General features: G+C 40.6%; 1 protein-coding gene across 3 annotated transcripts in view; it reads right to left on the bottom strand.

Moving 5' to 3' along the window:
* Window positions 1-1,887: 1,887 nt before the first annotated feature.
* tsc22d3 (TSC22 domain family, member 3) overlaps window positions 1,888-23,401 on the bottom strand; it is a 32,529-nt gene continuing 11,015 nt past the window's right edge. Inside the window, exons 1-3 of one of the 3 annotated variants that reach the window (XM_040015918.1) lie at window positions 9,067-12,537; window positions 4,111-4,162; window positions 1,888-3,531 (exon numbers count right to left, since the gene is read on the bottom strand). In XM_040015918.1, the coding sequence (XP_039871852.1) occupies window positions 3,262-3,531; window positions 4,111-4,162; window positions 9,067-9,266 (522 nt within the window). In that variant the 5' untranslated portion in view covers window positions 9,267-12,537 and the 3' untranslated portion in view covers window positions 1,888-3,261. Of the gene's footprint in view, window positions 3,532-4,110; window positions 4,163-4,734; window positions 5,449-9,066; window positions 12,538-23,401 lie in introns of those variants that run through there. The other 2 variants (XM_040015919.1, XM_040015917.1) reach the window with 2 other exon arrangements.

A 23,401-nucleotide genomic window follows, 5' to 3' on the forward strand; every position in this document is an offset into this window, starting at 1 on the left:
TATCCCAACGCCACCCCCGAATTTCCATCTGGAACAGATGTTCTTTTTTTGTTGTATTGCATAACACTGGTAATCCAACACAAGCTCGTCTCTGGGCCGCCTGGGTTCAAGCAGTCTAAGGATTACTTCCACACCTAAGGTTATTCCCAGGCTTTTAATATTAAAATGAACTCCACGGGAAGTAGTGTGGAACCACTGATGTTTTGATTTGGACTAGTTTTCTTCCTTTCGTTAGAAATTCCGGTGGAAGCCTAAAAAAGATTTTGAATTGTGGTCAATAAATAAAAGAACCAGAACATGTTCTACAAGTAGACTGGTAAGATTATTACCTTCAAGAGATTAATGTTTGACATACGGTATTTTTTTTATGACAAAATATGATTTATTATAAGGGTTAGGTCTTTATGGATTTGATGCAGTGAGGTATGAATACATAAATCTTCATGGTTAATTTGCCCTAATTTTCCTAAATGAACACATTATTCCCAGAACATAGTGTTTCTAAACCTTATGGTAAATGAAGCCAAAGGTGTAATCAACTTCAGGCTTTTTTCAGCTCCTGCACTCTTTGGTATGCTGACTCCACTGACTCTGCCAAATATAATTTTTCCTCTACAGAGCACCAGCCATTAGCACAAGTGTGGTTAAATTATGGCACCACTTCCTGCTGTAGTGGATCCATCATGATGCCTCTTTTGGCTGCACAGGGATTCATATTTGCATGGATCTGACTCTAATTTTCTTGTATAAAAGAAGTCAATAGACACCTGTCTCCAAACTCCTTTTTACATAGTATAAATGCCCTCCGAGTCAATAAACTGCACCTCCCTCCTGTTACCTATTAAATGAAGAATGCATGTCAGACATATTGATCAGGACCCTCCACCTCACATAAAATCGGTTGTTGTGACACAAAACACCTGGAAAGACCACAGTCTCTTGTTTATAAGGAAGCACTGGTAACAATGCCGCGTTCACAACAGTGAAATCTGATCCGTGATGATGGTTGTGGGCCAGAGACATGTCTCCTCATTTCAACTATGCAAGTCTAGTTTGCGTACCAGGGAAGCCACAACATGTGTAGCTGCACACAAGCTGCTGTGACTGGCTGCCAGTCCGTCTGAAGGAAAATGCTTCTAGGACAAACTGTTTTTTCACTCTGCCAGATTCCAATCTGCATGCAACCTAACTATTATTACTTCGCTGTCATTAGCGGTCGTGCTGGTTTTGACTTTGGAAAAATAAAGAGTGAGTAATAAGTTACTTTCTCAAATTGTCAAGGGGTAAAAAAACTCCAACTCTGAGCAGCCATAAATAGTAAACACAAACTTGTGCTGCAGTACCCCAGAGATCCATGCATTTCACAATTTCACAAATCACATGCTGTTTGTCAGACTTCATAAACACAAACAGGGCACGCAGAACTCAATAGAAAATCAATGTATTCAGATACTGAGATGAAGAGGCTACAACTTCCAGGAAAGTCATGCTAGTTTGAACAGAAGTTGAAGGGTTGTTTACTCTGAAACTCAGATGAACGGATTTCACAGCTGTTCAACTTTTGCCCCTGAAAATAAAGTCTACTGCTGCAGCTACTGAGTTTTTCCTCCCAGTTTCAGATTTCTCCATTACAGAGTATGCAACTTCACATCACGTACATTAAGGAAATCCATTTTAAAGATAGCCATTCTTGAATGTATCCCACTCTTATTACTAAAATTCAGCAACAAAAGCATGTGATGGTACCACATGACATTTTATTGATGGGATGATATTCTTAGTACTAACACTACCAGCCCTACTTAAAAACCACAGACACTATATAGTATGAACCGAAGGGCAGACTTAATTTAGAAAAAGAAAAAGAGAGACAGCGACAATGTCAGCTTATTTTATAATGTAAACAAGGTTTATTGCAAATGTGCAGTCGTATCCAAACATCTAGTGAACAACTCTTTTGAGGATACATTACAGCAACAATACAGTCATCTTTTACAAAACAAATACAAAGGTCAGCTCTAGTTACGACGAAGACTTCTCCCTGTGAAGTTTTGCACATGGTCCTGGTTTGCTCAGCGTCTGCTGTTGTGTGGAAAACATAACGAGTCTTTGGTAGCTAGAAAACAACAACAACAACAACAGCAGCAACTGAGGACAGTGTGAGAATGCGTTCCTCTCTTTCTTTACAGGCACTGTTGTCATGCCATTGTTTTCGAGTTGGCATCTGAGCAGGTAAACAGGCCAGATGCTGGACGACGCTGCTACAGTCAGGAGTGCATCTGCAGCGAGAAATGCAGGTGTCTGCTTGCAAGTAAGCTATACTATGTTAATCTCAGGACTCTTAAACTCTATGTACATTGTAGTTATTCCGTCAAGAGTTAGGAAAACAGATATGCACCATATATTACAAAATAAGAAACGTTTGAAGAAAAAACACAATGTTCCTACTTTACAAACGACTGATTTTTGTTCCAAAATCAAAAACAAAAACAGAGCAGGATTAATTTTCCCCCATAAGCAGCAAGCCCCAACTGCAGGCAATACAAAATTACACTTTTCGAATCATTAACAGTATACTGATCGGTTCACCAGCTCTAAAAACATTAATCTGTACTGACCTCTACCTCTGTTGCCCAGCTTATTCTGTTAATTATTGGTGTTATGCTCGGATGTACACAAACACATCAGCAATACATTGTCGGTACAGGTAAAGTCTTTGTTATGTGGCTGAAATGTACTGCTGCAAGGCTTTTGAGACAAATCCACGCAATGGGGCACCTCTCACTGAGACCTGGAGGGCCGTCTCAGATGGGTTTCCTGTGAGTAATGGAAGAGCAAACTCTCCACACTTTTCCAAGTCAAGCACCTGCAGGGCCAGCCCGATCAACACCTTCTCACCTATTGGAAGGGTTAGGCTAGGCAGGGAAAGCCGCCCTCTGTCAGCAAGTTCTCGACTGTGTCTAGTCAGAACCTTCTCGCTACTCTTAACACTTTCGTCTACATTAGAGGGAACATGACAAAAAGCTGGACGGTATCAGAGGACGGGCCTGACATGGCACCGGTCAGAGCGTCTTCAGTTCTGGTCTGTGCTTATCAGTGTCAACAGTTCGTTTGTGTCCCATCGATCATTTAAAGCCCAGATGCTTCACCTTCATTGTTTTGAAGAGATCTCTGCGGCAGCGATTTAATGACGCTTTCATTCAAATGGAGGTCCATAATTGGAAAGAGACAGTGGCTCTGCCCGCCCCAAGGCAGAGCCACTTATACAGCAGAACCAGTGCTGTGGTTGCAGGTCTGCTGCTGCTGCTGCTGTTCCGGAGTGCCCTGGATGTTCTGATTGTCCAGGGGTAACAGCACATCCGTCGGGATGCGCGACTGGAACTTCTCCAGCTGCTCTGGACTGGCGAGGTTCTTCAGCAGGTAGTTCTCTCTCTCCAGCTGGTTGTTCTTCTCAGCCAGCTCCTTGATCTGTTCCTTGAGGATCTCCACCTCCTCACGCACTGCATACATCAGGTGGTTCTTGACAAGGTCCTGTCATAGCAAAAGAAGAGAGGTTAGTTTAGGTACATAAAACAGAGCAACTGTTACAGCCTGCAAGGCTGGTTTGATTGCTTGCACAGTCTAAAAGAAGGACTGGGTTTGCCAGCCAAGTTTTTCCATTAGAGGATATCTGCTACTATATTTTACCCCTAGTCTCACATGTACTTCTTGTGATCTAGCAGGCACAATAAAGTTCACATGTTACTTAACTCAAAGGTGCACATTCCTGCACGTTTACTACTTTGCACGGCAATAAAGCGTGCAGCAGCCTGTGCTACGGTCACATTGCAGGGACTTCCTAGAGACTTCACAGAGAGCTGATTTTACATAACTGTATTTTGGGCGGTCGTTGATTATAACTGTTCTGATGTATGAATTAACCTTTAGTAAAGAAATCTAGCAAAATCTCACAGTTTTAAGGTCTGGGAGGGAAAATATCTACTGTGATACACAATTAACATTTTAACTTTGTGGTTATTATCACTTTGAAGGAAACAGCTATGCTACTTGTACACTGCATGCATGTGTGTAATGCATCTCGGTGTAGTGGCTGGTGTGTTATTAGCTTACCATGGCCTGCTCGATTTTGTTGTCGATGGCCACAACGCTAGCACCAGAGGCACTGCAAAAGAGAAGAAATAGAGCCCATTAATTAACATTCTGCAACTTAAAACTCTTCAAGTCACCTCATATTCCACAAAAGAAAAACAAAGAAAACATGTCGCTCCAATTCTGGGAATTCCCAGGGTTACTAAGGTGAAACAGAAAGCATTCCAAACGGAAACGAAAACCGTTTGCTCCGCTGGTATCTTGGCTACTTTTGCCAAACATAAACTACACGTTAATTGCTTTTGGAGTCAGATTAGGGTTTTATTTAGGTTTCAGTGTAACCTTGTTACGGAGTATGCGGCAGCCAGCTAGCGATAAGGCAAACAGGGCAGAACAGATATCTGTTCAAAGTCCACAAAGGCAGCAGAGAGAAACACAGCTCAGCAGGAAGCATTTGGGAACTCTAACATCAGAAATCGAGCACATAAATGTGTTTTGAACCACCAGGAAAGCATTCAGTATTGAAGCATAATGACGAAATAAAAGAAAAAGAACAAAACAGACGAACGTTTGGTAAAACCTCACACATAAAAAAAAAAAGAACCGTATTCAAGTATTTGATGACCATATCGCAAAGATAATTACCTGTTGTCAAGTTTGACCGAAACAACGTCTCCTCCGAGTAAAGAGGAGAAGAAAGAGATGGAGAAGTTATGCAACTGGTAGACGGCAACCTCCATTGGTGTTTTAGCGAACATCTCCGTGCTCATGTTGAGTACCAGACTCGTTTGGATAATATTTCTCGCCACGTTTGCGGCTGGTTGATCAGCTAAATAGGGATCCGGGTTTGTTTCGTCTTTAGCAACGATGCACTAACTCGCTTCGGGCTAAGCGGAGTGCTGTGTCGGGTTTGTCAGCTTCGCGGATTTTTACAAGCGACTGTCTGATGCTATTTCTGCCACCGGCCAGTATTTGAACGACTGCCGATCTGACGTCACATGACGCGTGCATGAATTAGTCAAATAAGCTGAGAAGGAGGGGTGAAGGGAGGGGGGCAGTTTTTTTCTTTTTGGTGCCTTCCAGTGTCATGAGAAAAAAACAAGAACAGTGTGAGATTGATAAACAGCCACGACCTCAGCATTTTTGTTGTTTTTTTGACATAATAGTTAAACCATAGGCCACGTAGTGATCATTCAATACCTTGATCATAAGATTGGCTGTAGCATTGATTATGTGTTTGGTCTTCATTTAACTACTTTTTATGTTTTTTTTCCTCTGCAGGTTCAGTATAATCAGGATAAGCATGATGCAATGACGTTCACAACTAATAAAAATCCCAAATACTAAAGTGATGCATTAATTTTGCATCCTTCCTTTTATCTGTTTTATCAGATCATTAACATGGCTATATGATAATTATTGCATATATATATATATGGTATATAACACTTGTATCACTTATATAAGCAATCATAACCCTTTAAAATGAAAGAAATATAAGCTTGATGTGGGTCTTGAATCACTTCTCTTCAGTAAACCTTTTTGATAGTTTAGCCGTGCACCAGTTAAAGCAAAGCAGTCACGATAAACAATTAGGTTTCATTACCCTTTTAGTAAACAATTACTACTCCAAATGCCGAGCTTAAACGTCAGCATTTGAAGGCAGCGTCAGCTCTGCCCCGCTGCTGAACTTCTCGTGAGTCTCTGCGAACCCACAGACCGAAATCCGCAAAGCTGCAACAAGTAGTACAAAACAAACTATCTGAACACGTTAGCCTGCACTGTTACTCGTTCTTGTAGCAAATTAAAACCCTCGATTGATGTAAATAAAGCCAAAAAGCTTTTCCTTATACTGTCATATGGCTAATTTATTAAACTGACTTATTTAACAAGTGATTTTTAATGTGACTTCTTAGGAAGATTGTTTTGTTACTTTACATGTCAGTACTGACAGTGTTACCGACATGTAAAAGAAAAAAAACCTCACATTTTGTTCCCATGACTGGTTGATGATACTGTGGAGTTTTTCACAGTATATGCTCTAACGGAACGTCCTGCACCATCCACACGTACCATATGCACATGTATAGGTACTTTTCCGTCCTATCCACAGGTAAATTTCCAATCAGTCTATGTCTGAACTCTACCGGACTCTAGTGGTGAAAATGTAGACTACAGTGCACTTGGGCAACAAAATTAATTAGAGGGAACCTGGTGTTTCCTTGGGAATTTTCCGTACACCGTACATTTCCAGGTTGTTTTTCCAGTTCTGGAAATTCTCAAATGGCATTCTATATTTATAGTTAAGGACTTAGCTCCTACTTGTTCATATGGTATATGCCTACCACATAATTTCTTGTTCCTTTTAGTTTTTATCACACTACAGTCCATTGTATCAGCCAATAAACAACATACTGCAGGGTATTTAATGGGTGATCTGTACCTCTATAGCAGAGGTGGGCAATTAATTTTCCCAAGGGGCTCACTGGGAAACTGGGATTGTTGTGGAGGGCCGTACCAACAAGCTTTTAAAGTGATAAAATTAATACTGAGCAAAATTGAGTTCAGCTTATTAGTACTACCCTCCACAACAGTCCCAGTTTCTCATGTGGCCCCCTTGGGAAAGTTAATTGACCACCCCTGCGTAGTTACATCAAGCATCAACAACCTCTTACTGGAGTACATCAATTTGCAACGCTCTCTAAGCGAGACCTTTTCGAACGGGCATGTTACCACATGAAGCTCAAATGCATCCACACAAAGCATAAAATAATAAGTCATTTGTCACATAGGATAACTACAAAGGATACAGAGAGAGAACACCTGCTGTCGTCCCATTTTTTCCATCGCATTACCCACTGCTATTATTGCGTAATAGACCTTGTTTTCACTGCAGGTTTTAATAGCTTTAATGTAATTTCCCGGCACTTCTCAGCTGTCACATTATGTTCCATTTTGTTGTTGCAATTATCTGATTCAATACTGATAATAAGCCAATTACAATTTTATTAAAGAGTCTCTGCATAACAATTCTTCTACAGGCACATCAACTTGTGGAATATTCAACCATGGATAACTTTTATGGATATTCCCTGCTGAGGGGATCAACTCTATTAAATTTTGCTCATTCATAATCCACATCCTTTCAGTCATATCTTTCAAAAGGATATTAGGTCTATTTAAATAAGGGCAGAAAAAAAATTAGGATGTTATCTGAATAAAATAATTCAATTATGAGTCCAAAGATATTTTTTGCATGATCACACATGCCTAAAGACCGTGGACCTGCATTTAAAATATTAAATAATCCCAGACCTCTAACTTTTTATAACTTTAAAAACCAAATTCCTTTTTTTTTCCTTCTGTTTTTTTGAAAGAGGAGAAGAAGGAGTTGTGTTACATAACAAAACAATTAAAGTGGAAGGGCTGACTTCTGGTTGGACTAACAAGGCTTAGCAGAAAGCACATTGACTGGGTATTAGGGCCCATCGTGCCTGTCGTCTCAGATTTCGTGCTGCGACAGTTCAGCTGCCAGGTTTAATATCCAGCCCGCTTCGAGCAATGAGAGACAGGTGAATTACCCTGCCCAGCAGTGATAGTCCCATTTTGGAGGAAGGAGTCACAGCGAATGTCTTCAGCTGAGATGCACAGATAGGACCTACACAGTGGGGAGCCTTCCAGCACAGTATAACCAATGAACCGCATTAGGTAAGATGATCACAGCGTAAACTGAGTCTCCTGCTTTTCCTACTACAGAAGCTTTAGAATCGCTCTGATACAAATTTAAGTGATGGAAAATAGTGATTAAATTCCTCCTTTCAAGAGGAATACAGATTTTTCCTGCCTTTTCAAAAAATAAATACCCTCGTGTTTCCGTGGAACACCTAATGCCTAACCATTTCGGCGTGTGCCCAGTTCACTGAGTCATTTTGGAGCTAGGCGATGGCCCACAGTTTCCATCAGATGTCTCCTGCGCAAGAGCCAACTCCATTATATAATACCATGATTCATCTGTACTGATGGCTTCAAAAGAATAAGGCCGTCACATAATACCAGCCTTCCAGCTTTTTGTTATGAACAGCATTTTGGGAGTTGTACTTTTTCCCCATCAAATTGAAGCTATTCATAATACTGCAGAGAAAATATATACAGAAGAAAAATTCTTTTTGGGCCAATTAGGAATGCATAGCGTGGACAAGAGTGTGGCCCGACAATACTCGTGCATGCCAAAGGTTGCAGCCAGAGGCTATCTCAGAGGAAGCTGGCAGTGTGGGCAACAAGAACAGCTACAAACAATGAATACTGAATTCACACTGAACTCATTCATACACTAGGACATCCAGAGGCAGTCGTTATTATCTCATCACCTCAGACTCTTGAGCCATGAATAACAATAGGGCACATGGCCTTGGTCTCTCTCATGAGATGTTTCAATAAATTCATGCCCTGGTATTGAATCTAACATTTCTTTATGTGATATATTGTGCAGGCAGAGAGTCATGACAGGATTGACACTGCTATCCAAGGACTGGTAGTGATATCACTTTTCCCGCTTTCAGTGCCGCGGGCACAAAAATCCATTTTTCAAAGTCACCACGAGCAACAGTCCAAAATAACACCCCAAACGAACGTGTTACTCTTATAATCTCCATAAGTACATCTGATAATGAGCCTGAAGCTGCAGCATTTTCTTCTAGTGCTGTTTCTCACCACATGAGCAGATTGAACATTATGAAAACTGTAACGGCAATCATTTCATTTAAGGATTGTAACTGCTGTCGTTTTGTGAAACTACTGCAATGACAACTCTATATCATTTAGATGTTGACAAGCTGCCAGCCTCCAGAGCTCGTCTTCTCTTTAACCGCCTTTGGCGTGCGCATCTGTCACCGACACATGTTACTGTCGAGCCTGGCAAATGTCCCCACACCACAAGCAAGACAAATTCTCCTACTGTCCTCGGCCGCCCCCACTTACCGCCGATCTGGCCTCTTGAACAGACTCGGTGAGTAAGGGGGTGAGTAGCTCATAGGTCTCTCAGGAAAGTTGAAGTGCTGGTAGTGACAGCAGAATCTCTGGGATTGTTCGGCCAGCCGGAGGGCGCACACCGACCTAGGAGAGGGTGGCCGTGCCCCAAGAGGGGCAACTTCAGCAGGACGCGTCTTAGACTGTCCCATTCTGGCTTCCAAATGAAGAGGCTGTTCAAGAGTCGAAAGCCCTCTTAGTGTTAGCTCACTGTTCTGCTGTTGTTTGCTCTCGGCAGCTGTTTTCTCAGAGCACAAAGAGACAATTGAGGTCTGGCGAAACCTCTGGATATGCAGCCATAGCTGTGAGTGCCATGCTCAGGCTGACACTTGTATGATGCGTCTCCAATCTGGCCGAATACAATGGCCTCAGAGTTACAATGAAAATGCCAGTTTGCTGAAATGGCGCCAGCGGTTTCATCTCTAAATCGCTGGAGTGCCTCTTTGAGGCAAACAAAGCAAAAGGTATTTCTCTGACTGCACCTAAAGGGAACAATCATCATGCCTGTCTCCTTACCTCATGTAATCGGCCATAATAAGTGCAATAAAAATATCATCGGGCCATTCTCCTATGATGTGAAACAATCTTGTTAATGTAATGAACCTTTACACCACAAAACAAGTTTTTTGGACACCTCATTACACAACTCCTTGTAATTTGCATATAACTTAGCTCAGCTGCCTCTTATGCAACATGCCTTATCATGTACTTGAGTTAAAAAATCCCAAAGTACTTTTAATTGCTGGGTTTGTCAACTGCAGTATGCTTTCATTGTAATCAAAGGGTGTAAATGTTCGAAGAGCTACTGCTGTTGTTAAAGGTGTAACACCAAAATGAACCCACGCTTTGCATAACTAGTTTCTTTTTAATTTGACAGCTCCATGTAAGCGTCTCGCATGTCTGTCTCCATTTAATCCAGTCTGTTGACAAGACATTCGATAGTCTGTAGACTGTGATACACAGACGAGTGTGGTTTTACACAACAGGACAGTATGTGAAACCAGTTCTTCAAGCAAATCTCCAGTGCATATGTAGGGCTATCAGACAGAAAGCTTCATCCATCTTCATCCAGAAATGGGAGTCTGTGGCACATTTTAAGGGAATAAAATATAAAGGCAATAAGCTCTTAGTCAGCACTGATAATTTGGTCGGTTAATTTTACCACACTGCTTGGAAATTAACAAATTGCCATCTATATTTCCTTGTAGCAGAGGAATTTCGGGTTAACTCAGTTCACAGTGTCAAACAATCACAGATCTCTATCAGCATTCAGGGTTGTTTTTCTTGGACAGCTTTCCTCCAGATCTGCTTACTTTGCTGTACAGAGCAGTTCAGGAGCAGTTCATGTTAAATCTGTAATATTTAATCACTGTGTATTCTGCAAGGTCACGCAAGGAAACCTGCTTTCCTACAGTTTTACAAGGTCACATTTGTGCAGCTCAGGGCATTTTTGTCCTGTAAGGTATGGATTACGGATCCCACTTAATGTAGTGTTTACTTTTTATGTAACCCCCTGACATATTTCTCAATTTGCCTGCAGTAAGCAAGAAGATGACAGTGTGCCAACCAGTTTTTGAGCCCCTTGCTTTTGTTTTTCCGCCACACCAAAGGTGCCCTGTAATTACATGTCTCGAGAAAGTAATCTTCCTACCGACCAGACAGTCGATCATGTTACAACATGTGGTGTTAAGTAACTTTAAGAAATTTGAATAACTGTGTTTCCCCGACTCTTAAAAGAAATGAACAGAATAAGAATGAGCTTTGGGGGAAAAATGTAAATATGACTTTTGCTGTCGTATAATTTCGGAAGAGCAGTGATGATGTAAATCCTAGATTGATTTTCAGTGAAACAGAAAGAGGAAAAAAGGAAGAAATTACACACCTGGGATATAAATATCAGCCACCAGCTGCTGTATTAAGCAGGTTTACTAAATTACAGGCAAAAAAATACCAACTTTGAGGGGATTACTTATCTACATTAAAGGCTTTAATTGTGATCTTCATAGTATAAAGAAGAAACATTTCTTCGCTTGTTTTTTAAAAGCCCAATCTCACTAAATCAGAAGCTACAACAAACAGGTGTGTGTGCGTTCGTGAACATGTGTAGTCCTCGCCATCTGTAGGGAACTGTACCTATCTGATTAGTCCCTTGATAGAGAACCTCCTTTGCTTTATAACAGCTGTCTGGGTGCTAACCTGTGTTCATTATCATTAAAAAGACAAGACAAGGACTACTGGCTTAATGCAGTTTCCCACGGCAACATAAAGGTCCGTTTGAATGGTTTGCTTACCAGAAATTGTTATTATATTTCATTTTAGCCAATACATAATTATATTCAGTTCATTTACAGTAGCTTTCACCGTAACTAATAGAAGAACAGGCACTATTGTAGGAAATGGTGATGTGCAGTATATTGCAGTTAACAAGCGTGGGGACTTTGCAGCATCTGGCACCAGAATGCAACTCAGCAGAAGTCAGACAGCTTCAGGCCATAATGTAAAGATTTACCTTGTATTCTAACGAGCAACATGTTCCGGCTAAATTTACTGTGAAAATACTGAAGTAGAGCGGAGGCCCAGAGGACTGTGTTAAGGGAATATCACAGGTGAAACCCTGTCAGGCAACATTCATATCCCAGCCCCAAATCTTCCCCCCACAAACAGTATGTTCGAGTCAGTAGCCCTTAGGATTCCCATCTGTGTTTTAGTGCGTTTACACTGACATTGGCAGAGGAGAACAGGCGCACACACATGCAGACACACCATATTGTTCACTCTGAAAGATGGCAAACTCTCTGACTAGTATGGATGCAGTTTAGTGATCTCTCAAAACGCTACAGGGGTGCAAACTGGAAAGGAACTATGGGTTTACCCAATACTATATTCTGTTCAGTTGATAATGGAAACATTTAAAATAAAAAATATGTATCCAAGACAGATAAAAAAAAACATTCTGTGTTTACGTGAAAGTATGTATATATTTATTAAAGACTGGATCTAGTGGATGACACTTCGCATGGCTGGATCACATCCCAGAACAAAGGGTTGCAGAGTTCACTGCCATTAATCTGTCTAACTATGGAATGCTGACATCGGACTAGATATGGGCACAGGCTTCACTGAAATCCACTGCAGTCTGGTGGATCTGCAGCAAAGTTGACTGTTACACACATTCATCCGTTGATACTAAATGATAGTATCAGGTTTAACTTGTCAGGAGGTGGTTGGATTTACTGTAAACCCTATCAGCAACTAGAACATTAGTAAGCAATTAGAAATGTGATTTTAGCACAGGATGTTCATCATAATCATGGCTGTCACTGGCAAGCATACAGTATAAGTAAATACAGTTAGAGCTATAAATGTCACTTTTTTAATTATATCTCTGTACACTAGCATAGTGAATTTTAAATCAAAGCTAAGATCTGACTGAAGTGCAGACTTTCAGATTGAATTCATAGGTTTTGTGAAAAAGTAGTTTATTAACACTTTATTACTCCTAATAATTTCTATCAATAGTCCCCAATTCCCAGATGTTCAAAATTAGTTGAACAAACTAGCATCATGCTAAATTTAAGTACTGTGTTTAATACTTAGAACAAAATTATTGTAGTTAAAGACAGCCCGTGGGCTCTGTCAGGTCTTCAATAGAGACCACTTTCATCCACTCCTTGTTTGTCGGTCTTTCTGTTTTCACTTTTAACTTTAATAACTGAAAAGCATGATCTAATGGGCAGAGATCAGGTGACTGACCTGGCCACTGAAGAATATCCCATTTCTTTGCCTTGAGAAACTCTCGGGTTGGTTTTGCAGTATGATTTGAGTCGTGCACTGTCTGATCAGTTATAGAGCAACTGAGTGAATGTGAGCAGAGAGAATACGCCCGTACATTTCAGAATTCATCCTGCTGCCTTAGTGATCCAGTTCCACTGCCACCCATACATGCCTATGCCACACAGATGACGCATTGATGTTTCACATCATGAGCTTGTTTCTCTCCTTCTCCGTTGTTTTATATTCCCATTGAACTGATACAAGTTCATTTTGGTTTCATGTGTCCATCCTCTTTGCAGACCTGTGAAGACTCTCAGAGGTTTTCTGGAAAGGTTCTTCTGGCTTTCCTGTACTTGAGTGTAACTAGTGGTCATGAAATATCAAGGGAAGGGGCCTCACCTGGCCATGAAACTGTCTGTAATTCGTGAATGTTTTTGTTCTACCCTTTGAGTTAAAGCTGAAAATGCACTTCAGTCACATTTTGACTGGTTTGAAATTTACTGTGATGGTGTAAAGAGGCAAAATTACAAAAAATATTTTATTCTTTTTATTCTTTATGGACTAGAATAATGAGCAGTCTGCAGCTTTTTAACAATAAGGAAAAGATGAACATCTTTTTCTTTTTAGCTCACTTTCACATGCATGTTTTATAGTATCATTATTCTTTTCATCTTCTTCAAACTATTCCTCATATTCATGTTACGACCTTTCATTTTATGTATATTCTTTCTTGTGATTTCTCCATTTTTCCATCTTCGTCGCTTTCCAGCTGAGGCTGAGCTAGCTGAGCTTGCAGCTGTGTGACCCGAGTCACCAACAACTGGGACAACACTGGAGGGAGCTTAGGCCTCATTGAGCCATCCTCTGGTGTGTGTTTATGTGTTTGCTTGTGTTTTGCTTGCCTGTGTGTATGCTGATGAATCCAGTTGGTCACACGTTTGCATACGTGCATACTCGCGCGCGTATGGCCTTGTCAGCATGATCTGGATTTAACTGGATGATGGACACCCTGCTAACTCTCACTGTCAGTGTCATCCAAACACTGAATCGTTCCCACAGACTCCAGCAGGCTTCTCCGCTGAGCATTAAAGCTAATCCTTTGTCACCTGCGACACGACGATGGAGCAATGACAAAGTTCCCACGGATAATTTGAAACAAGTCATTCCCGGTCATTATGACAGAAAAGCACATTTGCAGCTTTAACACAAACGAGCATCAAACAAACCGCCTTGCAACAAAATGGAAAACAGTTTCCAAAGAAATATGCCGTAAGTCTTTCAAAAGAACTCGAAAGAATTCTAAACCTTTTATGTTGCCTCAGTTACTTTATGTTCTGAGGTGTCTCTTACATCTTTTATTCAGCTATTATTCGGTTTTTAGATTCTTTTAAGCTACTAAATACAGACATTTGTTGTCTTTTGAAAGAAAATATCAGATAAATCATCACTCATTTCTTGGTAAAATTACTTTGAAGCTAAGACACGAGTGCTTTCTCCTAAGTTCCTACCATTAGCCTGAGGAGGTTCCATCGCAACCTGCTACACCGATCTCTACAAGCCCAACGACCTATATTATTCTCCTTTAACAAGACCACATGAATGACTCAGATCATACAAAACGCTGTATATCAAAACAAAGATGATAGAATAATGTGTAATATATCTGCTGTGGGTGAGATGTGCAGTTTAGCCAAGACTTTAAATCACCTTAAAGGCAAAATAGTTTTTTCAGCGTGTAAAAGAATATCATTATTAAAGCTACTGCTTAAGCACACATACTGTTCCTGGAACAAACACCTACACATACACATGCAGGCTACTTCACACTACTGTAAGTGTTCCGACCAGAAATAGTAACGCAAACAGAAACAGGGCGAGGACCGCTTCTCATTTGTAATGAATACAGGCCTTTAATGTTCCCTCCAGGGATCTTACCCGGTATTTGTGTTATAGCTTGAGGCAATGCTATTGAAAACTCTGACTGATTGCTACAGACTTGGAATCGGTGGAGCAGCTGCATGAAATTAGGCTTGTTTATATGTAAATAAGTCCATAAATATACCCAATCTTTAAAGTTGCATTACAGGCATTTACTGAGGAAAGCCACATTGACTTTTTTCTCAAAGGGAAAGCTGATACAAGTGCAGCTGTGAAGGGAACTCATGTATATTCAGCACCTAATTTGATTCCCCCCCATTCCAAATAGTATCACCAAACCATTTAACATTGAAGCCAAGAAATCCACAGGGGTATTCAGTCTGTGCAGGCTCACAGAGGTATGGCGTGGATCAAATGCGGGAGAGAAGCGCTGAAGGGTGAGAGGACACTGTGTACACAATATTTCCTCAGCCTGTCTGCATGGTGAGAATCCCATGGACGGCCCGAGACAGACGAGGACAAGGCCAGATGTGCTGGCCACCGTTGTACTTCAAAGAAAAATATTTTGCAGTTGAGTAGAAGCCTTATCTTCTTCAGAAGAAAAGCTGAAATATATATATATCCTGATGAAAGTTAATGGGGAAGTCTGTTTAATCAACAGAGAGATCCTAATCTAAGTATTTAAACTAACACATGGATGAGTAACGGGGTACTATCATGTTAAAACACTCTGTTGATGTTTTACTGATAGTGTATCAATTCTAAAAGGAAGCATCTTTTTGGTAAGTGCTGGTGTGAGCATGCATGTATTTGTATGTATATTTACATGAAAAGTATTGAAAATGGATCATAGCTTTGAGCACGTTGGCATCTTTGCAAAAAACATATAAGTTTTTTTTTTTTTGTTATTCTAGGCTCCGTGAATATCCAATCATCACACCCTGTATTTATTGTATTTATAGTTTGTCATGGTGTGTTTATTATATTTATGGTGTAAGTCTGCCTTAGCTATGGAGATGCCATTAGGACCACTCATTAAGACTGCAGTTGAACTTGTGCTTAAAGTTTTGTACAGCATTTGAAGCCTAAATCTTCAAATGTGGCACCAGTGAAAGGGAGGTTAGATAGGCCTTTGATAGATGTCAGCATCCCATCATTTAATTATTGTTTACATTTTGAGGGCAAATTAAATTCTGAGACAACCTCAAACACTTGTTTTTTTTTTCTCAGTTCAGCAGAATTTCTATTGTAGCACAAGAGCACTTATTTCAGGATGTGACTCAGCCAGGGGAAGGATCTACATCCACTTTGTTGTGTGATCCAGATTTAATGGGAACACAGTGATATGCTGGCACTGTGCTGCGATTGGCTGAAATGTTGTTTGTGAGTTTAAAGGAACCCCAGCCTATCCTGCCCTCAAAGAGCCAAAATGCCTGCCCCTTATAGAGAGATGTAAGTCTTCTAAACTTCACTGTCAGCCTGTGCGAGTGTGTTTGTTTTATTATTTGGGTCGCAGTCCATTTGTAGACGTGTAGGAGAGTAGGGAATAATGAAACAGATAAGAACTTGACTTGACAGGATATGCGGTGACATTGATTAATTAAAATAAACGCAACGTGATGTGATATCTTATCGCACATTAAAAACAAAATGATATGAACCAGAAAAACATAAACATCTACAGTGTTACAACATGTTGCATTGACAGAGTTTAGGGGTTTTCCATCCGCGTGGAAATGAGGAAATTTGTCTTTTTACAGTTCTTATTAAAAGAAAAGCCTCTTAGTAACTGCTCAGTTTGCATTCTGACAGCAGTTTTCTTTTATTTGTTGTCATCTTTTTATTTTATGTGGAAATGGTTGCCATAAAGAGCTTGAAACCAATCAATCATCATCTTAGATTTTTACCCACACAAAGATTCTTTTTAAATAACCTTACAGCGGGTTCACGATGTCTTTAAAGAGAAAAAACAGGAAATATGTCCACTTAAGTGACTCTTGAACTTGAAGCCGGTCACAGTATGCAAGACAAATTGTCTACCTGCAGTGTCATTTTCCCCGTTTCCAAGCTGCATTTAAGAGCGTAAACATGATTTGCCATTCCAGTCATTGTATCAAGACGCAGGTAAACAATCTAGGACAAACTGGCCCGCCTCCAGCGTGTACCAAAGGGTTCCAAAGTTCACTTATGAAACTGGAGAACACTCTGTTCTGCACGCACACACCACACAGGTACTGCCACTGGTCATACTTCTGCGCATGTGAAGGTGTGCATTCAAGCATGGATGCCAATGACGCTAAAAGATCCCTACATATGTATGCATGCAAGAAGGACAAAAGTGCATCAAGATAGAAAAGCAGACCTACGCAGAAATCAATGTGCACGTGCATAAAAAACACGGGGTCACTAACGAATGCCAACAAAGCTAAGACACACACACAGACAGACAGAAAAGCATGCCTGCGTACTAGACACTCTGTCGCTGTCTGAACATGCAGATTTATAGAGTTTGGCATACAACTTCTTTCACTTTTAAGGCACCAGAAAGAAAAGATCTTTAATAATTGGGAACCTTTCATAAGACCGAGGGTTTTCACTGAATGTTGTTGGGTGATTAACAATTGGATTTTAAATGCTCAAAGTTCAGGTCTAGGAAAAGTAGCAGTCTAATCTGTGGTTTTATTCACTGCTATCAGTGACTTTAGAAAACTATTTTAATAGTGCACAACAACCGAACATGCAAGACAGTGATTGCTATGCTTGTGATCTTTTGCAATGAACCCTGACGCTGACGTAAAATCTTTAATCAGATCTGGCCTATCGACAAGGAGAAGTGCGTAAGAGTCCTTTATTGTTTTGAAGATGGACAGATTTGCAGACATAAGCAATGTTTGGGAGCCAGTAGAAGCTGTCACCTTATCTTGACAGCTCACATCACAGAGTTCAAGCGCTGATGTACGAGGCTTCCCACCAGAATGGCAGTGGCTCAACTTTGTGCAGATGCAGCAAGGTTGGGGGAAACACAAAGCAGAATAAAGCATGTGCATTGTAATTTAGGGATGCCATTTTTCTGTGCGGCAGAAGGTATTCAGAAAGAACTGAGGCAGATCATAGGGAAGACTGCTAGAGGTGAGTGAGGTCAAACACTCAGGTACCGCATTCCAGCAAAGCATAGTGTTCCAGGGCTGTCTTTAGCCTCGGTCCTGCAAAAACTGAAAAGCATGCTGCTGGAACGATATGCAAGCTCTGAGTTCAGCTTTGTTGTTGCAAACAATTACAGCACACAAAGCCAGGTATGTCCTAAGATCTTTTCAAAAGACCTCTAGGTATCTCACAATATTCATTGACTACAGACATTCAGTACGTCCATCTAAATATGCTGAGCAATATTTAAAATATATAGTTAAAATTCAAAATGGCAAAATCAGATCGGGCTGACATTTGTTATTGGTTTAATAATCATAAAGAAGTAAAGAGTTGTGTTCCCTTTTTCAGCACCTGTCATTCTTTGTCTTTACAGTAAATCCACACTTTAGACAAACAGAAAACCAGTGTCAGTAAAAAACAAATATGATATTTTTGAGGAACTGTTTCAGGAATTTGCAGAAATGAAACAAAATCCTGTATTCCGCAGGTTCCCATGATAACTCCTGACCTACATACACGTGCACACACACAGTCACACCATTATCACCGGTTTCCAGCCTGTGTGACTGATTGTTTTCTTCACACTCCTTTAATGACTGTGGTGTTCTCACGAAGACTCTAATTACATTCTGAACACAAAGGCGGGAGCACGGCGTGGTGCCTGCAAGGTATCTGCGCACCTTTACGATGCAAAAGCACCTGAACAAGCCAAAAACGTTATTTCAGAGAGACGTACATATAAAAGCAACTTGCCAGAATGTGATTAATTTAGTAGTGTAATTTTTGTGTCTTGTCTGCCACCTTGTGCACAGTCCTTTGTCCTGCCGTCTGTGTCTTTAGGCTCTTTGTGTCTGTCTCGCTCCTCCTCTTTTCTTCCTCTCTGCCTGCACTGCACACCTCCTCTAACAGCTATTGTTATTCCTGTCCTTTCATACAGTCTCAGAGCAGTAAATCCTATCTGACTGGTATGCTTTGGGACGGCCTAACCCTGACTCCGTCTTGAGATAATTATCCTGTCTCTGACCTGTCTAGTCATATTCGTGTTGTCTGGTACGCAGTCACCTTTTTTTGACACAGGTGTTGCCGTGAGAGGATAAGACAGCCCATTACATAAAGTATATGTAACTGTGACCTGCATATGGACAAACAATGGGAGGGGTTAGGGTGAAAGAGCATCCGCCCTGTGCTCAGTGAGCTTAGATATTTGTGTTGACTTTGCAAGTGTACCATGTCTGGCCTGTGTTCCTGAATAAAGGTGAACACATAAGTGATGCTGCCCAGTCACATCCTTTCACGCTGTTGTTAAAAACATAAAGCAAATCTGCCGAAAGAGTGAAAACATTCAGCAACCTATAGATGTTTTTTAGACTAGAACCCCCCAGAAATTAAACACAAAAATACATGAATGAGCATGTATCATAATTTACTTCAAAAATCCAAAATATAATTGAAGGGACCGATTTACATTTGCAGGATTTGCTCAAAAAGGAAACTGAAGCTACAGAATCTTAGCTGTAATATGTTCTGCTGCTTTAATATTTTATACCCTTTCAGCTCAAAACAAATGCATAACAGACACAGGAACTGGTCTGATGACAAGAACTCAGGGTATCACCTTTCATCAGAGCGCAGTGCACCAGTTATTATTTGTCTGCACTCTGCCGTCTGGGGACAGGACTTTACTTTCTATTATAGGCAAAGCACAAAGCTACCAGACAACAAAACAGGAAAATGTAAAAATGAGGAAGAGAGGAGGAGAAAGAGGGAAAGGGCTTTCACAACTGTTAGGCAGTGTTTCCTCTGATAGGAGGCTTTGGCTGTACTCCCAGTTCTTTAGGTAAACTGTCAAATAACAGGGTTACCTTGAGAGGAGCGCACTAGTTTTGTTTGGAAGAGATGTCGTGAAAAAGTGCGTTAAAATGACAAAGGAATGACGTCTAGGCAGATAAAAAAATAAACTTTTAACTCAGTTGTTCAACCTAGGAAAACCCTGTCACAAATGTAAACCTTAAATTGTAAATGTGCAAAATTATAGTCAATACCAAATATTAAGTAGATATACTAAACAAGACATGTATGGCCGTGTACAAATGATGATTCAGTAGGATGTGCAGGAGTAACAGTGCATACATTTGCAAAACGTGTTAGCCTCTTATCACGGGATCAAGACGATAAGAACAATCTAAGTCTTTAATCTGTCCTACTGCACGTCTCAATGTGTCTGTGAAAACAGGTGCCATGGACTGTTTAACCCATCACTCCAGGCTAACACTTTTTAGAGCCGTTTTCCATCTAGTTAATACCACTGTGGCCTCAGATAATGTGGAGACTTGTTTAAAATATGAATCTGACTTCAACGGTGGCAGCGATGAAAAGAAAACAGAAGTGATGAAACTAAGATGTTAAGCCACTGGCATGAATACCGGTAAGAGTTTGCTTTCACACTGAAAGGACGAGTGTGGAGAAATATATAATTAAGTGAACTGCAAAATCAATTCAGTGGTGGCACTGGGGTTTGCTATTTTATTACACAAATTTTAAAACGAGGATTCCCAAAAGATGAACTTGGGAGGAATTCAAATTGCTTGTTCCCTGTTGACCATCCAATTTGAACCAATGGATTTGTTCCCAACTGTTTCACTGAAATGCAAATGCTTGTTAAGATGCCAACTTGAGAGGGAAATAAAAGACATGCCCCGGGAGAGGTGCTTACTAAGGCACTTTTCAGTGTGATGGCCTAGATATTATTGCCTCTTAATATTGCAAGAAAAACAAAACACTCGAGAGACAAGCACTGCCTGAGCTGAATCTGATATCTCCTCCTAGAGAGCACATTTGAATATGAATAGGTGGAAGTATCTTTCTTTTCTTTCAGTTGTGTTCTTGTTTTTATTATATATATGTTCTCCCCTTGCTGGCTGTCAAAGAATAACAGTGAGGGGCTTTGTGTTTTATCAGGGTGTTTCTCTGAATTTCTCAGTGATACATGCTACAATAACATCCTTTCCCTTCAGAGGGCTAGCACATTGGTTCATGAACAAAAAAACCCTGGAAGTACAGCAAAACCACTCACTAAAACTACTAAATGAATCTGGAAAAAATAGATCAATTACAAACTGATGATTCTTGTGACAAATTGATGGAAAATGCATGGGCTGGCCAACATTTTCACACTGTTGTTTGTTCTTTCATTGCAGAATTTCTGTCTGCAGTTCAGCATCTTACTTTGCTAGGTAACATGATGACATCATAATATATTATGCATAGCAAAGGTACTGTTATTAAATTAAAATTATATTTTTGTAGGTGCTGCAGGTGCATGGATGCTACAAATTGTTAATTTTAGTTCAATGGTAGGTGATTGCAAGGCAACATGATGGCATCATAATATATAATATAGATGTGAACTGCCAGGGGACTAAGAGACCTTTGTGCCAGTTTGGTAGCTCAACTACTAATCATGTAGGAGGACTTTGCAGGCAACACAATATATTTGCTGTATTATAGTAATATGCTCACACTAAATCTCACAGCTTCCATTTAACAGCTATTTTTAAAGGTATACTTAAACCAGGAGTTCTAAAAAAACATCCAACGGATAAATGAAAGACTTGTAAGAGCTTCTTGTATGTATATGGTGTCCCTGCTATGAACTGGCATGTGAGTACCCAGCAGCAAAGTAAATGCTAGACTATGCTAAGCAAGCCAAGGATGATGGATCAATAAAAACATGAAGGTCAGACTGAGCAAACGTGTGGAAGTGAGAGATGGAAAAAGACACACGACACTATCATTTCTAACCAACTCCTGCAGTATATATTAGATATATATATATATATATAACAATTATTCAGGCAGGCCACTGAGTCACGCTCAGTTGAAATTGCTGATTTTCTTCATTTTAATGTCAGCTGATGTTTATTCTATGCAGTCAGTTGGAAAATACAACAAAGGATACACAAGATCCTTTAGTCTTTAGCCTCATCAGAGGTTATCAGAGGGTTGCTGGGATGTCTGTGTGCCTTTTTGGAGCACAGTTGCTGAACAGTCCTGGTGCCATTTCGGAACCCTGCATTTCATGCTATGCATCACTTAATGAGTGCGTACATGTTGTAACTGATGCCTGCTAAGGTTTAGACAAGGGTTTTGCTGCTGCTGCTTTCACTTCCTCTGGTTATCCACGTCTGCAAATGCAACTGGACTTGTAGACCCTTTTAGACTTGCTTTGCTTAACACACAGCTGTGACTTGACACGTGAGAAGGAAGATTGAGCAAACCGTCAGTTTTCCTGTTTGGCTCAAGCATTTTCACAGCAAAGAACTTTGATTTTCACACAAGAAAACCTCCTGACCCTCACCAACTTCCACACCGTAGGCTCACAAGTAAGGTTGTGACCTTAAGTATTTCTCTCTCCATCAAATACGGTGCAGGTTCCACTTCCCCTGACATGACACCTTGCATTCTGGATGGAAATAAATAAGTCTTTGTACACACTGCAGGCCCCTGAAAGACTTGCGTCAGGGATACGGATGGCAGTCTGGATGGAATCTGAGTGTGTGTGGCGTGCACTAGCACATGAAAATGAGAGATAATTGCAAGGGCCAGATGAAGAAAGGGTAGAGAGGACAAACTCTTTCATTCATTAACGTTCCTTCCAGTCCCACATTGTTTTTCTTAAGTCAGGGTTCTATCGCTCTGCTTACGAGACAGCTACAGTACATGTTTTCCAGAAAACAGCTGAAAACATGTAACATGTGCTGTTTAGCCTAATCCCAGATTGTGTAAACAACACAGCATGCAAACATAATGATGAGTCTGTGACTCACTGGTCTCCATGACTCCATACTGGAAGGAATGCAGAAGGAGTTCATTTAATGTCACTGGTGCTAAATGCCCCTTGTGATGGCACAGTAATATGACAGGGGAAGGAGGAACAGGGCTAAGTTAGATACAACCGGTCCAAACTGCTCTTATGTTACAACTGCCTCGTTTAAAACACCGTGGCACAAAGAAAAAGAAAAGAGGTCTTGGACAGGATGCATCTTGTTACTGTAGCTCATTTGGGACTCACTCTCAGTCTTTCTCTCTCTCGCTTCCTTCTCTTTCTCCCTCTGCTGGGGAGCAGCCAGCAACAATCACAGACTTACTGAAACTTGGCACATACGTTCATTTTTTCTTTTTGCTCACTCACAGCCTCTTGACTGCCAGCAAGGCACACTGAGAGAGAGAGAAAGTGCTTGGCAGAACAGGTCCACCTTTTTTTTCTTTTTATTCCACCAATGTTGTCTTTCAGAAGGCCCAAACTAATCCTCAGTGCAGCATAACTTTCTTTTTTTCCCAGTCAAAGTTCTAGTGAGGAGAAGTGACTAGATTTCAAAAGCCACGGCTGGGTTGTACTTCATCAGCTTTGTTTTGTCATAGGCTGTGAGTCCCTGTGTGCTGTCACCACAGGAAAAAAAAAATGGTACTTTACAAAGTTTCCAGTGCA

The sequence above is a fragment of the Simochromis diagramma genome, unplaced genomic scaffold (assembly GCF_900408965.1).
Source record: "Simochromis diagramma unplaced genomic scaffold, fSimDia1.1 OVJJ01000685.1, whole genome shotgun sequence".
NCBI lineage: Eukaryota > Metazoa > Chordata > Actinopteri > Cichliformes > Cichlidae > Simochromis > Simochromis diagramma.